We start from the raw sequence: 16,947 nt of genomic DNA on the forward strand, positions 1-16,947 counted from the left end.
GAAACTTAGGTTATATGTACATATAAAAACACGATGGGAAGGCAGGTTTTTATGGTGGCGTTCTAAGAATGCTTGGACTAGCAAACCATGTATGCTCAAAGAAGCCAGGTGATGTGGCCTCCAGGATGGCAGGTAAATGCGGCTGTGAAATCCGTTAACCAACTCAAGTTTAAGCTAGATTTAAAAGGCTCAGTTACAGGATGCCTGGTTGGCTCAGTGATTGTCTGCCTTTGGCTCAGGTCCTGATTCCTGGATCCTGGGATCAAGTCCTGCATCGGGCTCCCCGCTGGAGAGCTTCTCCCTCTACCTGTGTCTCTGTGTCTTTCATGAATGAATAAATAAATAAATAAATCTTTAATAAAATAAATAAATAAAAGCCCCATTATGAATATCCTCTTCTTCCCTTGCTTCAAAGTATATCCCTATCCTAAAGACAGCCTAAGTTGTTAGAAAACAACTTTCTTCAAGCAAATTCTATGAGATAAAATTATATGGCAAACAGTTTCTAATGACTTTAGAAGTTATGGCACCTTGACATATTTTCTGAGCAATTTTCTTCACAAATTTAACTTCAAAATGTATCAAATAAAATGTAAGGCCTTCCTTTCTTTTATCCTTTTCTTTGAGAGATTGTTCTTCAGATGATACTTAGGCACTCAAATCTGATGACCTTCAATTTGAACTAAGTAAATGATGGTCCAGAAGTATGTAAACATGTTGAAGATCACATCTGTGCCTTGCCACTTTCTAGCCTGAGAAAAAATGGCCAGACCTTGAGAATACTCTGTCCTGGAAGCCAGGGATGCAGGATAGCTGGGAAAAAGGTAATTGGTGCCATTAATTCTTTCTTTTTTCATGATGTCTATTCAATAATCTCTTTTATTTTTTATGTTCCTGATTTTAAAAGTGATTAGATAATTTTCTCCAACCCAATTCTTCTGTTTAAAGTAGGGTAGAAAAATATCACTTATGATAACTAGTATGGACACAAACCAATGATGCTTGAAGAAGCTGATTCTAGGTAGGCCCAGTGATAAAGTTTCCTTGATGACATGGGGTAGTGAAATATAAAACATACTCATTGATTTTATGGAATATAAAGAAATGATATTTTAGTATGAGGAGGTAAGAGTTGTAAAGGAATATGGTACCTTTTAGTATCATTTCCAGCTTTTTGATTCTGTAGATTTTATTAAAAATGCATTTGATTTTAAAAAGTATAATTTTTAATGATTTTGATAAATGAATATATACATCATTTAAGAATCCATACAATCTAAAATAAATATTCAATAGTCATCTATATTATAACATTTGTTATAAGTTTAAAAACAATCTTGAAGCATTTACTGTCACTATTTTGAAGACTAATATGAATCATAGGAATAATATGAATCATGAAAAATATGAATCATTATGCTCATGTTAAACTTCATAAATATCTGACTTGCATGATATATAAAAATAAATGAGACAGAACTGAAACACCCACTGTTATTAACATTTCTTATTAATTTTCAAGAACATTTATTTTTGTTTCACATCCCTACCTTCTGTCTGGAAGAAAGTAAATTTTAACATAAGGATTCCTTGGCCTCCCATCTTCCCTGGAAGGGAGATCCTTTGCTCCCAAAATTGTAACTATTAATTGATGACCAACCTTGTCAAACCATAGTTTTATCTGAAAAGCAAAAATATTTTTATCAGCTCAAACTTTTACTACTATAACATAATGTTCACCTTCCCAATCTTCACCCCACTCTCACACTAATATGAGCACAGAATGTAAGTTTTACTTAGTAAATTGCAGATAGTTAAAAGGATATGCTATAATAACTTCAATGAATAGAGGAAATAATTCAGATAGTTCGGGTTGATTGATAAATCAATTGAGCATTTTGTTATCCTAACTGGACTGCTTATTAACATGCACATAATAATTACTCTGCCATAACTTTATATAAGAGCTTTATATACAATGACTGCTCTGTGTCTACCTTTATGCAGGAACCACTGTGGTTCATTTTAGTTCCCTTAAAATAGTGAGTTCAGAATAATTGCTCAAATGAACTGAATAGATACCTTATTTATATGGCATTCACAGGGAATTTTTAAGCCAAAGTTTCAAAAGACAAAACATTTCATTTGAAGAGACATTTCAAAGAATATAAGCAAGGTGGAATTACTAGTAGCTTCAGTCGGGAGACTCCTTAAGTTTGTATGTAAAGCCATAATAAATTCATCTTTATAGATTTTTCTTACACAGATATAAGGTCTCTTTTTCATTGGTGAAGAAAGTGTATCACATCCTAAGAATAATAGGGTATATTTTATCATTCGAGATGAGAAAACGTGAGTAATTTCCCTATGACATAATTAGGGATTAGAACTTCACATCCAGCTGCTAAATTTATATGATTTGACAGTTACCACCTCCCACACACAAAGCTCACACTCCCACACCTAGCTCACTGATCCTACCATGTCAGGATGGTCCTACCCCACATTTGGTTCAGAATTCAGCATATCTTTGACCACTATCTTGATATTCAATCTAAAATCTGAAATTTGGGAATAGAATTAATATGCATATTTTTATGGTTTATATATATAGCTTTGTGGTTTATAGACTTTTTAATGGTTTCATTTTTCCTTTAATTTGGATGTACTATATTTACAGCAGTTTAGTAAATTTAAATATATATCTCATGTCAGCCCTTCCTTCTCCTCCTGAAGTGGACAGTCAGGTCTGGGCCAGGCTCTGATATACATAAATACATACATATCATACATGCACATATACATAAATCATATAAAATATATATAGTATGTACATATGATACACTAGTGTAGTTCCAGTTCTAGCATAGTTTTGTTGTGTCCCTCACTTCATATTTTAGAGAATGAGAAGCTGAGCAAGACTTTTGAGTCAGGAGAGGAAGACTGGTAGTCCAGAAGAGTATATAAAATTATTTATCATGCTTTTCAGTCAAATGGAATTAGCTCTCTTAGTAACTGTAAGAAATATTTAATTTTTTAAAATTAGAAGCATTACTCTTTATGTTGTACTAAGTCCTTATATTTAATGCACACATTATCTTGCTGCTGTGTAACGAAGTTTTCCTAACACAGCTGCTAAGTATAGTCTCTAGACAAATGTTTCTTAAACTATGGTTCACTAACCTCTTTATATCAGTGTTATCTGACTTATTTGTGAAAAAGTTACAAATTCTTGTGGCCCACCTCTCACCTACTGGATCAGAATGGGGCCCAGGAACTCGCATTTTAATAAATCCTCCTGGTGATTCTCACAGGCATTAAAGTTTGAGAACTACTGCCTTAGACTAGGGGATCAACAACCTGAAAAAAAAAATACTCTAACATGCAAATAAAAAAAGAAGGTCAAATATTTCCTTGTGTTATAGTATGAGAACATAGACACAGATGAGGATAGGTGGAAAAAAGAGACTATTCTTCCGGCACAAGACATAGGGGAAAACAACATAACAAAAGTAAGAAATACAAAAGTGTCTCATATAAGATGAAACAGAGATGTTGTCAGAGAGCATCATACTTCCCCTAAAATGTGTCACAAACCACATTAATTTCTGATATTCTCTATTTTCTACAGCAATAAAAAAGCTCTGGCTTTATTTTTCCATGATATTAAAAATCCTTTTCTGAGGATCATGACATGAATATTAAGCACTTGAAGGAGGAAAAGATTCTGAAAGGCTAAAAAAGTTTTTTTTTCTGATAAACTTTACATTAGAAACTAAGAAACAATAATAATTATTAGAAGACTAAGCTCATAATTATTGGAGAAAACCTCTGATCTCTGTACATATTTTTTTTTTGAGGGATGAGACTAAACACTTGCCATCTTCATAGGTAATATTTTTGCTTCCCTAAAATCATTAGAAACATTTGAGATACATGACTTCACATGTGTCATAGGAGTATTCTTTTTAGATTTTATTATGCCATAGAAAACCAAAAATATCATTTGTTAATAATATTCATTTTTCAAACAAACAGATATTAGGCATATGGTCTTCATTATTTTCACAATTATACCTTACAGTTTATTAAATCATACTTTCCAAATATATAAATGTCAAAATAATATAGATAAGAAAGAGGCATTTTTTAATTTTACTGATATTTTAATCAAAATTACAACTTTTAATAAACTGTCTTAAACTAGGGCATTTGATCCAGAGCCCTAATTTTCATTTTATATTACAAGACTTACATTGAAGTTTTTAATAGATATCCAGTTTACATGATCAAAACAGAATTATCTTACTAGCTAGATTATCATGTTCCTAAATTTCTTATCTGTGCTTTTCAAATGAATGGTTAAAATAAATGTTGATTTCCCCAAAATATAACAAATGTATCTCCACTATCCTAGATATGACACACTTCTTATTTTAGCTCAGTTTCATTAATAAAAATCTTGGCCTCACTTTGTTTTAATATAACAATCATTCTAGCTTTACCATGTACCCATTCTTAAATTTCCTGAGGAGAACTGAACAGCACAAGTAAATATTTAACTCTAAATAGCATTAACTAACACAACTGTAATTTTTAAAATTTAAACTAAATTATCATTATTTAAAACCAACAACAAAAAACATGCAGCAAAACAAGGAAAGCATACTACTACTTAAAAAAAAAAACTATATTGTCATTACTTTATCATATAAGGGTTTCCTAATGAAAAGAGGCAAACAACTTGTACCAAGCATTACAGTAAAATGAAAGGACATTTCAATTACAAAATGTAAACAACATCAACCCAACGCATTTTATTTAGACCATTATTTTGTTCTTTTAAAGTAATACACTTTCCAAAGTTGAACCTTATATATAATATGCATAAAATTCACATTTTAGATAAGGTACAAATTTATTTGCCAATCTCCTCAAGGAGTTGTTGCTTGGAAAATGCAAGAGAATGTAAATGTTAAGCGAAATAATGAATGATTTAAAGAGACAGCAACCTTAGTGTAATAAAGGAAAATTAGCAATAGTATAAAATCAGCTATTTTTGTCAATATTATATATATGTACAGTCTGAAGCCTATGAGATTTAGTATTCAGTTTATCATATAAAATTACTAACAAAGATTGTCTCTTTAAATTTTTATTGTATTTTAATCCCCATGCAGAATTTTACAAGCTGGCTTTATAAAATGATTTGAAAGTCAATAATATGGTTTGGAGCAACATACCAAAAAAAGTTTCCTACTACGCATTTTCCAAAAACATACAAATAAGGGTTAAAACACAACTTTAGTTTCTACCAGGCAGACAAGGCCTTTACCTGAACCCTAGGAACAAAAGGCGTTGTTCTTCTACTAAGGCTTTGGCTCTGGTAAGCAAAATTAAAGAAAAAAGCAATAAAACAAAACCAAAAAGGACAACACGCTGGAACTAAAAGACCAAAGTAAAATAAACACATAAAACTATTCCTTAAATATACTTTTTCCATAACAATATTTATCTAAATTAAGTACTTCAATGTAATGAATAAGTTAATTTTGCCAAAATGTTAAAATAATATAAAAACTATAAAAAATCTTAGAATTTTTAAATCTGATTTTTAACTGTAATCAACATATTAGGACTGAATGTAAAATAACACTTTCTGAAAGAATGAGGGTAAACATAATCCCAGAATCAAGAAATTTCAGATTTCACTCATAAACACACTACCATAGAAAAAAATCATAATCCAAGAAGACGTTACATGAAAATGTATCATAGAATTATAGTGAAAAGTCATTTGTAGAAGTAATTGTGTGACTTCTGCAAAATATGTCTAGCAAAAGTTTAAAAAACATTAGCCAAGTTGGCTTTAGCATTTCTTAAAAGAATAAACAGTAAGATAAAATGTGTGGAAGACATTGGACTAATTAGTTGATTCACATCTTAAGAATTTATACCAGGTTCTAGTATTTAAATACCATTTTTAAACACATATTAGGTATCACTCACGAGTATATTGTTTATTGCTAATCACATTTATTAATAATAATACCTCATTTCTTTTTATTTATATATATAGTTCTTGATATTTTCCAATCCTTTATTGAGTTTATTGCAAGTTTATTGCCTCCAACAACACTAGAAGGTGGTTGCTATTGTCAAATTTGAGACGAGGAAACAGACATAGAAAAAAGGCTGGATACATTTGCCCATAATCAAACAAAAACTCAGATAGTGTAACAGTAGAAAATAAAGCCTGATTCTAAAACTCAAAAAGAAGAGAAGAGAGGGGAAGAGAAGGAAAGAAAGCCCAGTTCTGATTAAGTCATTCTATTTCAAATTCTTAGAATAAAATCAAATTTTCTTTCTCTTCTGGCTTATTCTGTTTTCATTTCAACAGATTCTAAAAGACACCACAATAATCAGAATTTTGTGCCTATATTAATGCATGTCAATGGTTAAATCAGGAATAAAATCAGATGTATATATCTGGGTTTGGGAATAGATTTCAAGGCAATTGATTCTGCTTCTTTCACCAGGATTCCATCTCATTCCTCACACTTCTCTTGGATGTCTCTCTTGCCTAATTCAAGGAGTTATAAACAAAGGCTTCAGACCTTTCCATTGTTATAAGGAAACAATAGGTAGTAGGAGGACTGTTGCCTAATTCAACTATCATCAGATAGAGACTGTTTAAGATATAAATGTAAAACCAAAAGGAAAGCAGACCTTAAAAGCAGATATCAATCATATGAGTCATCTTTCTCTCTCTCCAAAAACCAAGGCAGTCTCAAATCTAAGCAATCTTCCTTTTCATGTGGAGACATTCCCGAAGGAAGAAAGAAATCTTTAGGTATGGAGTATGTTCCTGATATCTGCATCATCCTAGATAGATACTTCTCCAGCAAATGGACCAGGAATGTATGAAATGCATAGAGATTCACGAGGCAAGCTGAACAAGGGACTAAAAAAATACTCTGTTTGGAAACAGATTTTGTTTTCCTTGCTCTCTTACCTGTTCTGCCTATTATAGACCCAAAATAGCAAGGTAATGGAAGATTTTTTGCAAGCAAATATTACTTCAAAAGCTAAAAAAAATTAATTTGAAATAAACAGCATTTTGAACTAAATTAGGCAAACATTTTCCAACTTCTAAAATGATCTCAAATAAGCAACTCACAGATTTCTGAAACCAGTTGTCTACAATCTATGGCAGTTCAAACCTAATCTTCACCTACAAGTTTATACATTAAACTTGGCTATAAAATATATATTTTTGTTTCGCTAGTTTTTAAATTGAGATGAAATTCAAATATCATAAAAGTAATCATTTTAAGGGGTACAATTCAGTGGCATTTGGTACATTGACAATGCAGTGCAACTACTTCTCCCTCTAGTTTCAAAACTTTTTATCACCCCAGAATACACTGTACTTCTGAAGTAATTAGTCCCCATCCCCCTATTCCCCCAACTCTTGGCAAGTACTAAGCTGTTTTCTGCCTATATGGATCTGCCTGATACTTCACACCAAAATGGTGAACTATTATGTATTGCACTGCAATTTGTAACTACTATTAATTCATATATTTTAAACAGGAAATATCTGATAAAACCTGAAACAATACAGCCTCATACAAATTTGTATGAGAACTGAAGAAGAAGAACTGAATTTGTACACAATTTGTTTGCATTTTTAATGTCACTCTGCACTACTGTCTTTAGGGCATTCCTTTTATGCAGTGTTCTGGAATAACAAGGTTGTGACAATGAGGTGCAATAGATAAAAGCTCAAAGAAAAAAAACTTCCATTTACAGAAAAGTTTTAAAAGGCTATAGAACTTCTAAGGCAATACAAAGGATACATACCTATTCTTCAGTTACTTATTCCACTTAAATGGGCAAACAAAATGGATACCTACAATATTTATAAACTCATCACTAAAAATGGAGCCAGAAAAATATTAAAACCAAGTAACTTAGGGAAACAATATAGTCATAAATAAACCACAGATCCAGAAGTAAAATAAAAAATGACTGTTAATAAGAATCAATGTGTTTCTATAAAAAGAATTTTGAACCATTTCTCACTTTTAAAAAAGACTTGAAGGCTGTATTTTATTTAACACTCTAACAAAAATTAGCCAAAGACTCCAGATTAATTTAAAAATATTGAAAGAACTACAAAAGTAATCCTCTAAAGAAGGAAATTGAAAAAAAAAACTGAAAAAAAAATAAAGAAGGAAACTGTTAAATTGTGGAAGAACACATTTTAAAAAGAATCGAAATAAGGGAATGTTGACACTGAGACAGCTCACATACAGTTAGGTGTCATAAAACTGAGCTCATACTGATATTCTCACCAAGTACATTAATGGCACTTTCATAGTTATGCCCTAAGACAATAACAAGCAGTAGCAGAATTCAAGCACAGAGAGGAAATAAACTACATAATTTTTTAAAAAAATCATCAATAGCCTTGAAATGAAAGGTTAGACAACAACTTAAATTATATGTATATTTCTATTTGAGAAAGTATCAGTCCATGAACTGATATAATATATTAGGTCAGCTCACATACCATATACATTATCTTTGTTCTCTGGAATAAGCAACATCATAAACTTATGAGTTATGAGCCCAGGTAAAATATGACCAAAATAAAAATGCCCAAAGGTAAAATAAGTAGAAGGAGATAGGAATTATAATGTTGCCTTGTGACTTTCTAGGAATTTTTCCAAAAGGTGATAAATGCAGATGTATTTCCTAAACTCTACATCATTACAAGCAAACCAAAATTGTCTCCAGTTGGCAGGAATAGGGTTAAATATAAAGGGAAATAATATATCCAGAGGAAATCTTAAGCTTATGCTTTCCTGCATGCAAAGAATGAAAATAAAATTACATTTTATGAGGATAAAATCCATGTCTATCTTGTTCACTGTTGTATTCTTGGCAACTAGTATTTATGGCTGACCTGGGGTTAGAACTTAACATATATTTCTTGACTAGATGATTGTAGATTAAGTTCATGAAAACATTTTTGAGGAAAATGTTGCAAATAGCTTTTAAGAATCTTAAATTTTTTCTCTTTCCTTTCATATTGTAATTTTACTTCTGAAAAGTCATCCTGACAAAAGAATTTTCTCTGACCTAAAAGAATACATAAGAGTTATATTCAAGGATTTCCATGGGTACATTGTTTTTAGTAATATAAATTAAGAAAAAAACAAGATGTCCCATAAGAGAATTAAAGTAAAATGGCATATTAGTTATTTAAATCATTTTAAGAGAAATTTTTAAAGAAAATTTATTTATTTAAAGAAAATATTTTAAAGAAAAAAGTGTACAACATATTACTAAGTGAAAAAGCAGGTCTCAAAATAATATACCGAGATTTATCACTTTTGTTTAAAAATTTACATATATGTGGATGGTTACATTTTAGTGGCAGGATCATAGGTGATTTTTATTTTTAAGTTACTTATCTGTACTCTCTAGATTTACCACAACAAATATGTCTTTTATTTATTAATGTTATCTTACTGGAACATACCCTTTCCAAGTTGCAAGAAAATGATAAAATGTACACACTTAAAATTATAATTATATGGATTTTAAACTAATGTCATTATAAATGTAAATACTAGGACTTTAAATCATTAATTATACACTCAGAAGTAAAACTTTTAAGTTCATATTTCCCCAAAATATTTGTCTTACTTTTCCAGGATATTCATTTTGAACTATGATTTAAAAAAATAGCTGAATTTGAAATTTATCTAAGTGTCTGCACTATGCTCCTCAATCCCCTCCACCACTCTGTAGTCCAATTTCTATAGGGCCTTGGGATTTCAAAGATGGTAATAAAGTGGTACATACTATGGAAATCTAACTTCTATTCCCTCCTTCACCAACTGAAGCCAACTATACACACACACACACACACACACACACACACACACACACACAATTTATGTACTGGCATCATCCAACCATCCTAAGCATTATATAAAAAAGGACTATTTAAATGGAGCCATAATAATTTAATTAAAAAAAAGGTTAACATTAGCACTTCCTAAAATAGTGGAATAAAATACACATGCATTTATAAATGACATTTGTAAATAACTATAAATGACAACACCTGTGTTGCCAATATATGTAAAGGAATAGGTAGAAAGATGCTACTACTCGTTGTAAAAAATGAAAAAAAAGTCCACTGCCTTCAAATGAAAAAGTTGACTCTGTTTATGAAAGAAAGGAAAAGAAAATAATAAAGAAATTCATTTTAGAAAGACATTTACAAACTAATAGTATTTCAACTTCTTTCTTGCATGACTTTTCTGTCGTCACTTCTGTGATCAAATAGTCCCAGAATAGACATGTCTAATAACTATTTCAATAATTTTAATGTTAATTCTGCTTATTCTTCTTATAGCTTTTAATTAATAAAAATTCTTCAGTGAAAATCAAACATCTTCCCTACCCACAAAAAAATAAAAGGAGAAATTTCATAGCTGACTAAACAAAAAAGCTTTTTCCTATTGCTCTTAAAACATCAGCTCAAGAATAGCTAGTTTTTAATTATATTTTAATTTAATTATATTTTTTATCCAAAATTCAATGTCTGGATTTTGAGAATCTAAATAGTTCTTAATACTTATAAAATTGCAAGTTTAGCAACTCATCAACATTATGTTTCTAAAATACAACTGGATGAATTCAGATATTTTGGTACTTCAAATAGTTTAAAAAGAGAATGACAACTGAAGAAATTGATAAAAAAAAAAGCGAGGGCTCAAATTTGCAAAGCTCTTCTAATATGGACAGTAAATGCCTAATTGTTTTTAATTTTTATTATAAAATCTCCAGATTACAGATCACTTACTCTAAAATCACCCAGTATCCTCAGTTATCTACATTTCCCCCATTTATCTTAGTTTTGTCTTTTGACAGTTCCTCAAGTATCATTACACTTACAGCAATATTCATACTCCAATGATTTACTAGGAAATTCACCCCAAATTTCCTTAAACTTGAAAAGCATGGATTGTTATAAAATTTAGTTCATCTTAAATATACCATCTTTGTACAGTACCACAATTTTATTTCTCTCAAAAGTCTAGGACAAATTATAGTCATTTTAAGATACTGTGCAAAAATCATGACCTTGAATTTTAGAATAAAATTACTAAGGTAAAGAAAGTTTTAGATATCTCCACAAATTCTCTCATTAAATTTCAGATATTCTAAAATACTCAAAGAAACTCTATGCAAAACAATAAAATTAAATTTCAATTAATCAAAAATACAAAGAATGAGAAAGCTGATGATTAAAAGCACAATTATGTTATAAGAAGGAGTTGGTTTACAAAAAGCTACTGTCATATAGTAATAACACTACTTGGTATTTCAAAGAGAAATTAATGTAGTGATTACATACTGAAAGTTGTCCAGATAAGTACTGTGGAACATCCCTCAACATTCCAGGACTCATGGGAGAGGTAACGGAAATAGAAGGGCGATCCATTTTTTGAGATTCAAAAGAGCTAGAACCTGAAATGGTAATTATACATAAAGAACAATAATGATGACTCTTCATTAGTATTTAATAGTTCTACCATGTGTCTTTTAAATTTTTATTTTAAATGTCCACAAAATGTCATTATATAGACCATTTTCTTTTAGCCACATTGTTCCAAATATACTTACAGCAATTTTTTTGAAATGTAAATATAGCTAAGGGACTCTCTTAAGACCAAGAATGAAACATTTTCTCTGTTTCTCTAACATAGAGACAGACCTCTATGTCAGGACTTACTTTGTCTGTTATGTGAATACTAAATTCATATCTTACAATATTTCTGAAACTAGTAACTTAGAAAAAGACAAAACCTAACACAATAAAGCAACTTGAAGATGGTCTAAACTTGTAATTCTAAAAATACAAGTACTAGATTGCTACTCCTGAAATTTTTCCAGGAAGCAATACTTTTAAACCACATATTAAACCACATACTATAACAGCTGGAAAATATAATAATTTAGATGGGCAGGAAGGAAGTGAGAGTCTATGAAAAAGGGACAGAAGAGCAGAAAAAGCAGAGCCTCAGTATCCAGAAGTATATGTATGAATTTATGTCTACAATTCAGAAAGTGAGTAAAAATAGAGCTAATGGTATAGCAGGGGAAATTAAGTGCCTGGAATTCTGAGCTACACATTTTGGCACTATCAATGCTAGCTCTTTTGAACAAGGCAGTAACTATATTTGAAGAAGATGACTTTACTGTTTATTTAAAGTATGGATTGACTTGAAAGAGACAGAAAACACTTAAAACAGAAGCCAATAAAACAATAATAGGAAATGTAAAAATGGAATGGAAAGAAAGAATTCCGGTGATGTTACAAAATAAACAAACAAGGACTCAGAAACTAATTAGATATGAGAGAGAAAGGGAAGAGGGAAAACATAAGATTTCAAGCCTTGGAGCCACACACGAGATCAAGAAGGTTCTCTATTTACCTGTCTTGTTCTCTGCACAGAGCACTGCTGATATTCCTTGGGATGTGGAGTACAGAGATAGTTTTGTGTCTAAGGCAATGGGTGGAGAAGTTAATTTGAAACATAGTGACCCTGTGGTCCCTCTGATAAACCCAAGGGAAGATGTAAAGCAAGTAACATAGGATATACAGATAGGGCCAAATGTTAAGTAGATATTAGTGTTAAAAATCAAAGTGTTAAAGCGTCTGCTGAATGGAGGCCTAAGTGGATAAAATACACCTCTAGGAAGAGTGTAGTATAAAATGAGGGGAAAAACTTTAAGACCTGAAATCAGAAGTAACAGTGATACCTTATATCTTAGAAGTAGAAATATTTAGAAGTGGAAAGAATAATGGCTTTATAATAAGAAATAAGCTCAGTTTTCTACATGTTAAGCTTCAATTTATAAGAAGACACTTTACAGAACATATTATTTAAACATCCAAGTATAAAGGAACAATGATAGATCATCTCAGTAATATAAAGTTAGGTGTCATGTGGCAATTAAAACCATCATGAAGGCAAGAATTTATTGAGGAACTAAGGACAAAGGTTAATGACTGGGCCTTAGAGGAATCTATTCCTCCATATATTTTTTTAAAGATTTTATTTATTTATTCATAGAGACACAGAGAGAGAGAGAGAGGCAGAGACACAGGCAGAGCGAGAAGCAGGCTCCATGTAGGGATCCCGATGTGGGACTCGATCCTGGGTCTCCAGGATCACACCCTGGGCTGAAGGCGGCACTAAACCACTGAGCCACCCGGCTGCCTTATTCTTCCATATTTAAAGAAGGAAAGATTGATTCTACTTTATTTAAGAAAGGACCCCTATCTCCCCAAAAACAGTTTTAAAATTGTAGACTAAGAGATTTTTAAATAGCTATAATTAGATAAAGGGTTCCACCCTGCTCATAACCAGATCTGAGTGATGTTACATAAATGAATAAAAATTATACATACTCCATAGAACTTCTATGAGAAATAAATGTGATGTTGTAGACAGAACATCAACCACAATCCCCAGGCACTCAGCAAAATGGGAGCAATAATGATATTGATGATGATATCAGTATATATAAATAATATCATTATATTAGTACAGTTGATCCTGAGAGTTAGGGGCGTTAATTCCAGCACAATTACAATAACTTACGATTCACCCAAATCTGAACTACCAATGGCCTATTATTGACCAGAAGACTTACCAGTAAACAGCTGATTAACACATATTTCTACATTATATATATTATATACTGTATTCTTACAAAAAAGTGAGCTAGAGAAAAGAAAATGTTATTTAAAAATCATAAGGAAGAGAAAATACATTTACAGTAATGCACTGTATTTATTGAAAAAATGTAGACCCATGCATTTCAAACCCATGCTATTCAAGGGTCAACTGAATTTATTTATCATTACAGTTTTTTGTGATCATGGTATAATTTGGATAAAATGATTTAGTACCTAGCCAAAGGTACTAAAATCAAATAAGTCACTCGATCATATTTTAAATATAGTGCTATGTCATTCCAAAAGTATTTCACCTCTCTGGTAAATATTTTAGAGACACTTATAATTGTGATATAAAAGTAAAAAATAATCTATTTTCATAGTATATTCTTTTTTTTTTTTTTTTTTAATTTTTATTTATTTATGATAGTCACAGAGAGAGAGAGAGAGAGAGGCAGAGACACAGGCAGAGGGAGAAACAGGCTCCATGCACCGGGAGCCTGACGTGGGATTCGATCCCGGGTCTCCAGGATCGCGCCCTGGGTCAAAGGCAGGCGCCAAACCGCTGCGCCACCCAGGGATCCCTATTTTCATAGTATATTCTTAATTATTGCAGGATCCAATCACTTCTCATTACCTCCATTGCTACCACCAATGGCCTCTGTCACCAAATAAAATACTAAATATAAAAATATTTATATTTTTATAAATATAAACACACTACTCTCTCTGCTTTCACCCTTGACTCCATTTAAACTATTTTCAACACAGTAGGCAGATTTTAAAACATGTATCTCTCCTCAGAACCATCCTATGTAACTACCGATTCCCCTCAGAGTAAAAGCCCAAGACAAAGTAGTCTTTACAAGGGTTTACAAAGTCCACGCAATTTGGCTGCCATTTTTCTGCTATCCTTCATCCTTCCTGCTGCTCACTCTGGTGCAGCAACACTGGCCTCCTAACTTTGGAGTCTCTCAACAAAGCGCATTGTAGGCTTTCCTCCCTGAGAACCGTTGCACCACTTGGTCCCTGTACCTGGAAAGCTTTTCCCCAGATAGCCACACTTTCAAATCTTTGCTCTGATCATTCCTTCTCAATATGGTCTATCTTGATCAATATATTTCAAATAGCAACCATCCTCCTCTCTTCTACAATATCCTTTATTCTCAATCAATCAAGAAATTAGTTCACTGGAAAAAAATCCATTTGTTTAACATCTGAAGTAGCACTCATACACGAGTAATAAAAAGCATTTCCGTATTTAACACTACTTAAATTTGTCTACTGTTCCATTATTACTCTGATGCTAAGCCAGAACTACTACCCTATTTTTTTAAAATATAAATTAGATTATTATTCACTACATTGTTCCAAGCATTCCTCCCCACTTACTGAGGGTTAGTTTACAAAGTAGTAAAATTTACAATTAGAAGAAATTAAAGAACGAGGGGGTGATGGGTATGTTCATTATTTTTATTGTGATGATGGTTTCAACTGTCTGTCAGAACTTACCTCATTGTGCCCACAGGTACAGTTTATTGTAGTATACCTTAATAAAGCTATCTAAAAATCTGTAGTAGTTGAGATGGTGTGATGAAAAACAACTATCTTAAAATACTGTAGAATTTTGTACTTTATCCCACAATAATATGAAATAATGCTAAATTTTTCATTTGTATAATGACTATATATTTGAGATTATTATATTTCTTACATTGTATTAATAGATAAAATACTTCATTTGACTCCTGGTAAATGACATTATTAATACTTTCTTCTAGAATGAATGAAACTTACTGGACTCCAGTTGTGCATGTGTGCTATCAGGTATTCTAGGGATATCTCTGAAATGATAGAACAAGAAAACAAAAAATTGTTTCAACAATTAATGCAACTGCTATTTTCATTATCATCAACCTATATCTAATAGGACAGTGTAAAATGAACAAAATTGTGTATGACTGTAGCATTACATACGAAAAAATAAGCTGTAGTACTTTATTGCTAATAAAAGTATTCTGAACTAACCTCAACTACTTAGAAAGCAATAAATAATCATATGCATTTATAGCAATTTTATAAACATATTTTATCTTCTATATGTTTTACTACATGATTATCCATTCTAATAAATTCTTTTTTTGGGGGGGGAGGGTTCTTTTTTTTTTTAAGATTTTATTTATTTATTCATGAGAGACACAAGCAGAGAGAGAAGCAGGCTCCATGCAGGGAGCCCGACGCGGGACTTGATCATGGGACTCCAGGATCATGCCCTGGGCTGAAGGCAGGCACTAAACCACTGAGTCACCCAGGGATCCCCATTCTAATAAATTCTTGAATTTAAGTTTTATGATACATTTGAATGCCATTCTATTCTTTAATAAATAACATTGAAGTGTAAATAAAATATCACCACAAGAAAAATTTAAAGATTCAGATTGTGTTTGAAATTTTTTAAATGCAAAAAAAAAAAAAAAAAGAAACTTTTTAAATGCAGTAACTCCACTGAGGAAAAAAATGCAAACATGTGTTTCATTGGGACTTACAAATGGTAACTTCATTTATGCCAAAAATATGTACATTTTTGTTTGAGATTTGCCAGGAAGGGTAGATTTTAATAGTTAAGATCATTCGGAAAAATACATAAAAGAACATTTAAGACATTAAACAAAAATATGATTAGAGGATCCTTTAATACCAAGACATATGTCTGATTAATGGATTAAGCTGATACACTGCAGTTTTAACATATTACAAAGCTATGAAGAGTCAAAATGAAAAAGAGGCATAATTTCATGTGCCGGATTCATTACTTCAAAAGGAACATTTCAATAAAACTAGGTTACCAATATAAGTCATTTTCTCCAACATACAAAGAGATCAAAATAATACAGTTCAGTCGTTTCCTAAATGAATGAAACCCGGGCTGTAGTATTCTACAACAAAAAAAGAATTTCTATAGCTTCCATCCTCAAATATTCTTACCCCAAACTTGCATTTAATAATTTGTTGTCATTGTTTTTATTTTTTTATATTGCTTTTACTTAGTTATACGTATTATCTTTTACATTGGCTTAGAATACAAGATTCTACAAGGGAAACACTACTGTGATATTTAATGAGAAATTCCCATGATATAGACACAAAGGATTATATATATTGCCAACTTTTGG

General features: G+C 31.4%; 1 protein-coding gene across 49 annotated transcripts in view; it reads right to left on the reverse strand.

The window, feature by feature from the left end:
• Positions 1 to 16,947, reverse strand: part of RIMS2 (regulating synaptic membrane exocytosis 2) — a 589,976-nt gene that overhangs the window by 281,009 nt on the left and 292,020 nt on the right. For 41 of the 49 annotated variants that reach the window (XM_025994824.2, XM_072734082.1, XM_025994821.2 and 38 more), the window contains 3 exons: positions 15,572 to 15,618; positions 11,444 to 11,556; positions 1,551 to 1,681 (listed from right to left, as the gene is read on the reverse strand). In XM_025994824.2, the coding sequence (XP_025850609.1) occupies positions 1,551 to 1,681; positions 11,444 to 11,556; positions 15,572 to 15,618 (291 nt within the window). Of the gene's footprint in view, positions 1 to 1,550; positions 1,682 to 5,335; positions 5,384 to 11,443; positions 11,557 to 15,571; positions 15,619 to 16,947 lie in introns of all 49 variants that reach the window. The other 8 variants (XM_072734087.1, XM_072734077.1, XM_072734091.1 and 5 more) reach the window with 1 other exon arrangement.

The sequence above is a fragment of the Vulpes vulpes genome, chromosome 13, assembly GCF_048418805.1.
Source record: "Vulpes vulpes isolate BD-2025 chromosome 13, VulVul3, whole genome shotgun sequence".
Classification (NCBI taxonomy): Eukaryota; Metazoa; Chordata; class Mammalia; order Carnivora; family Canidae; genus Vulpes; species Vulpes vulpes.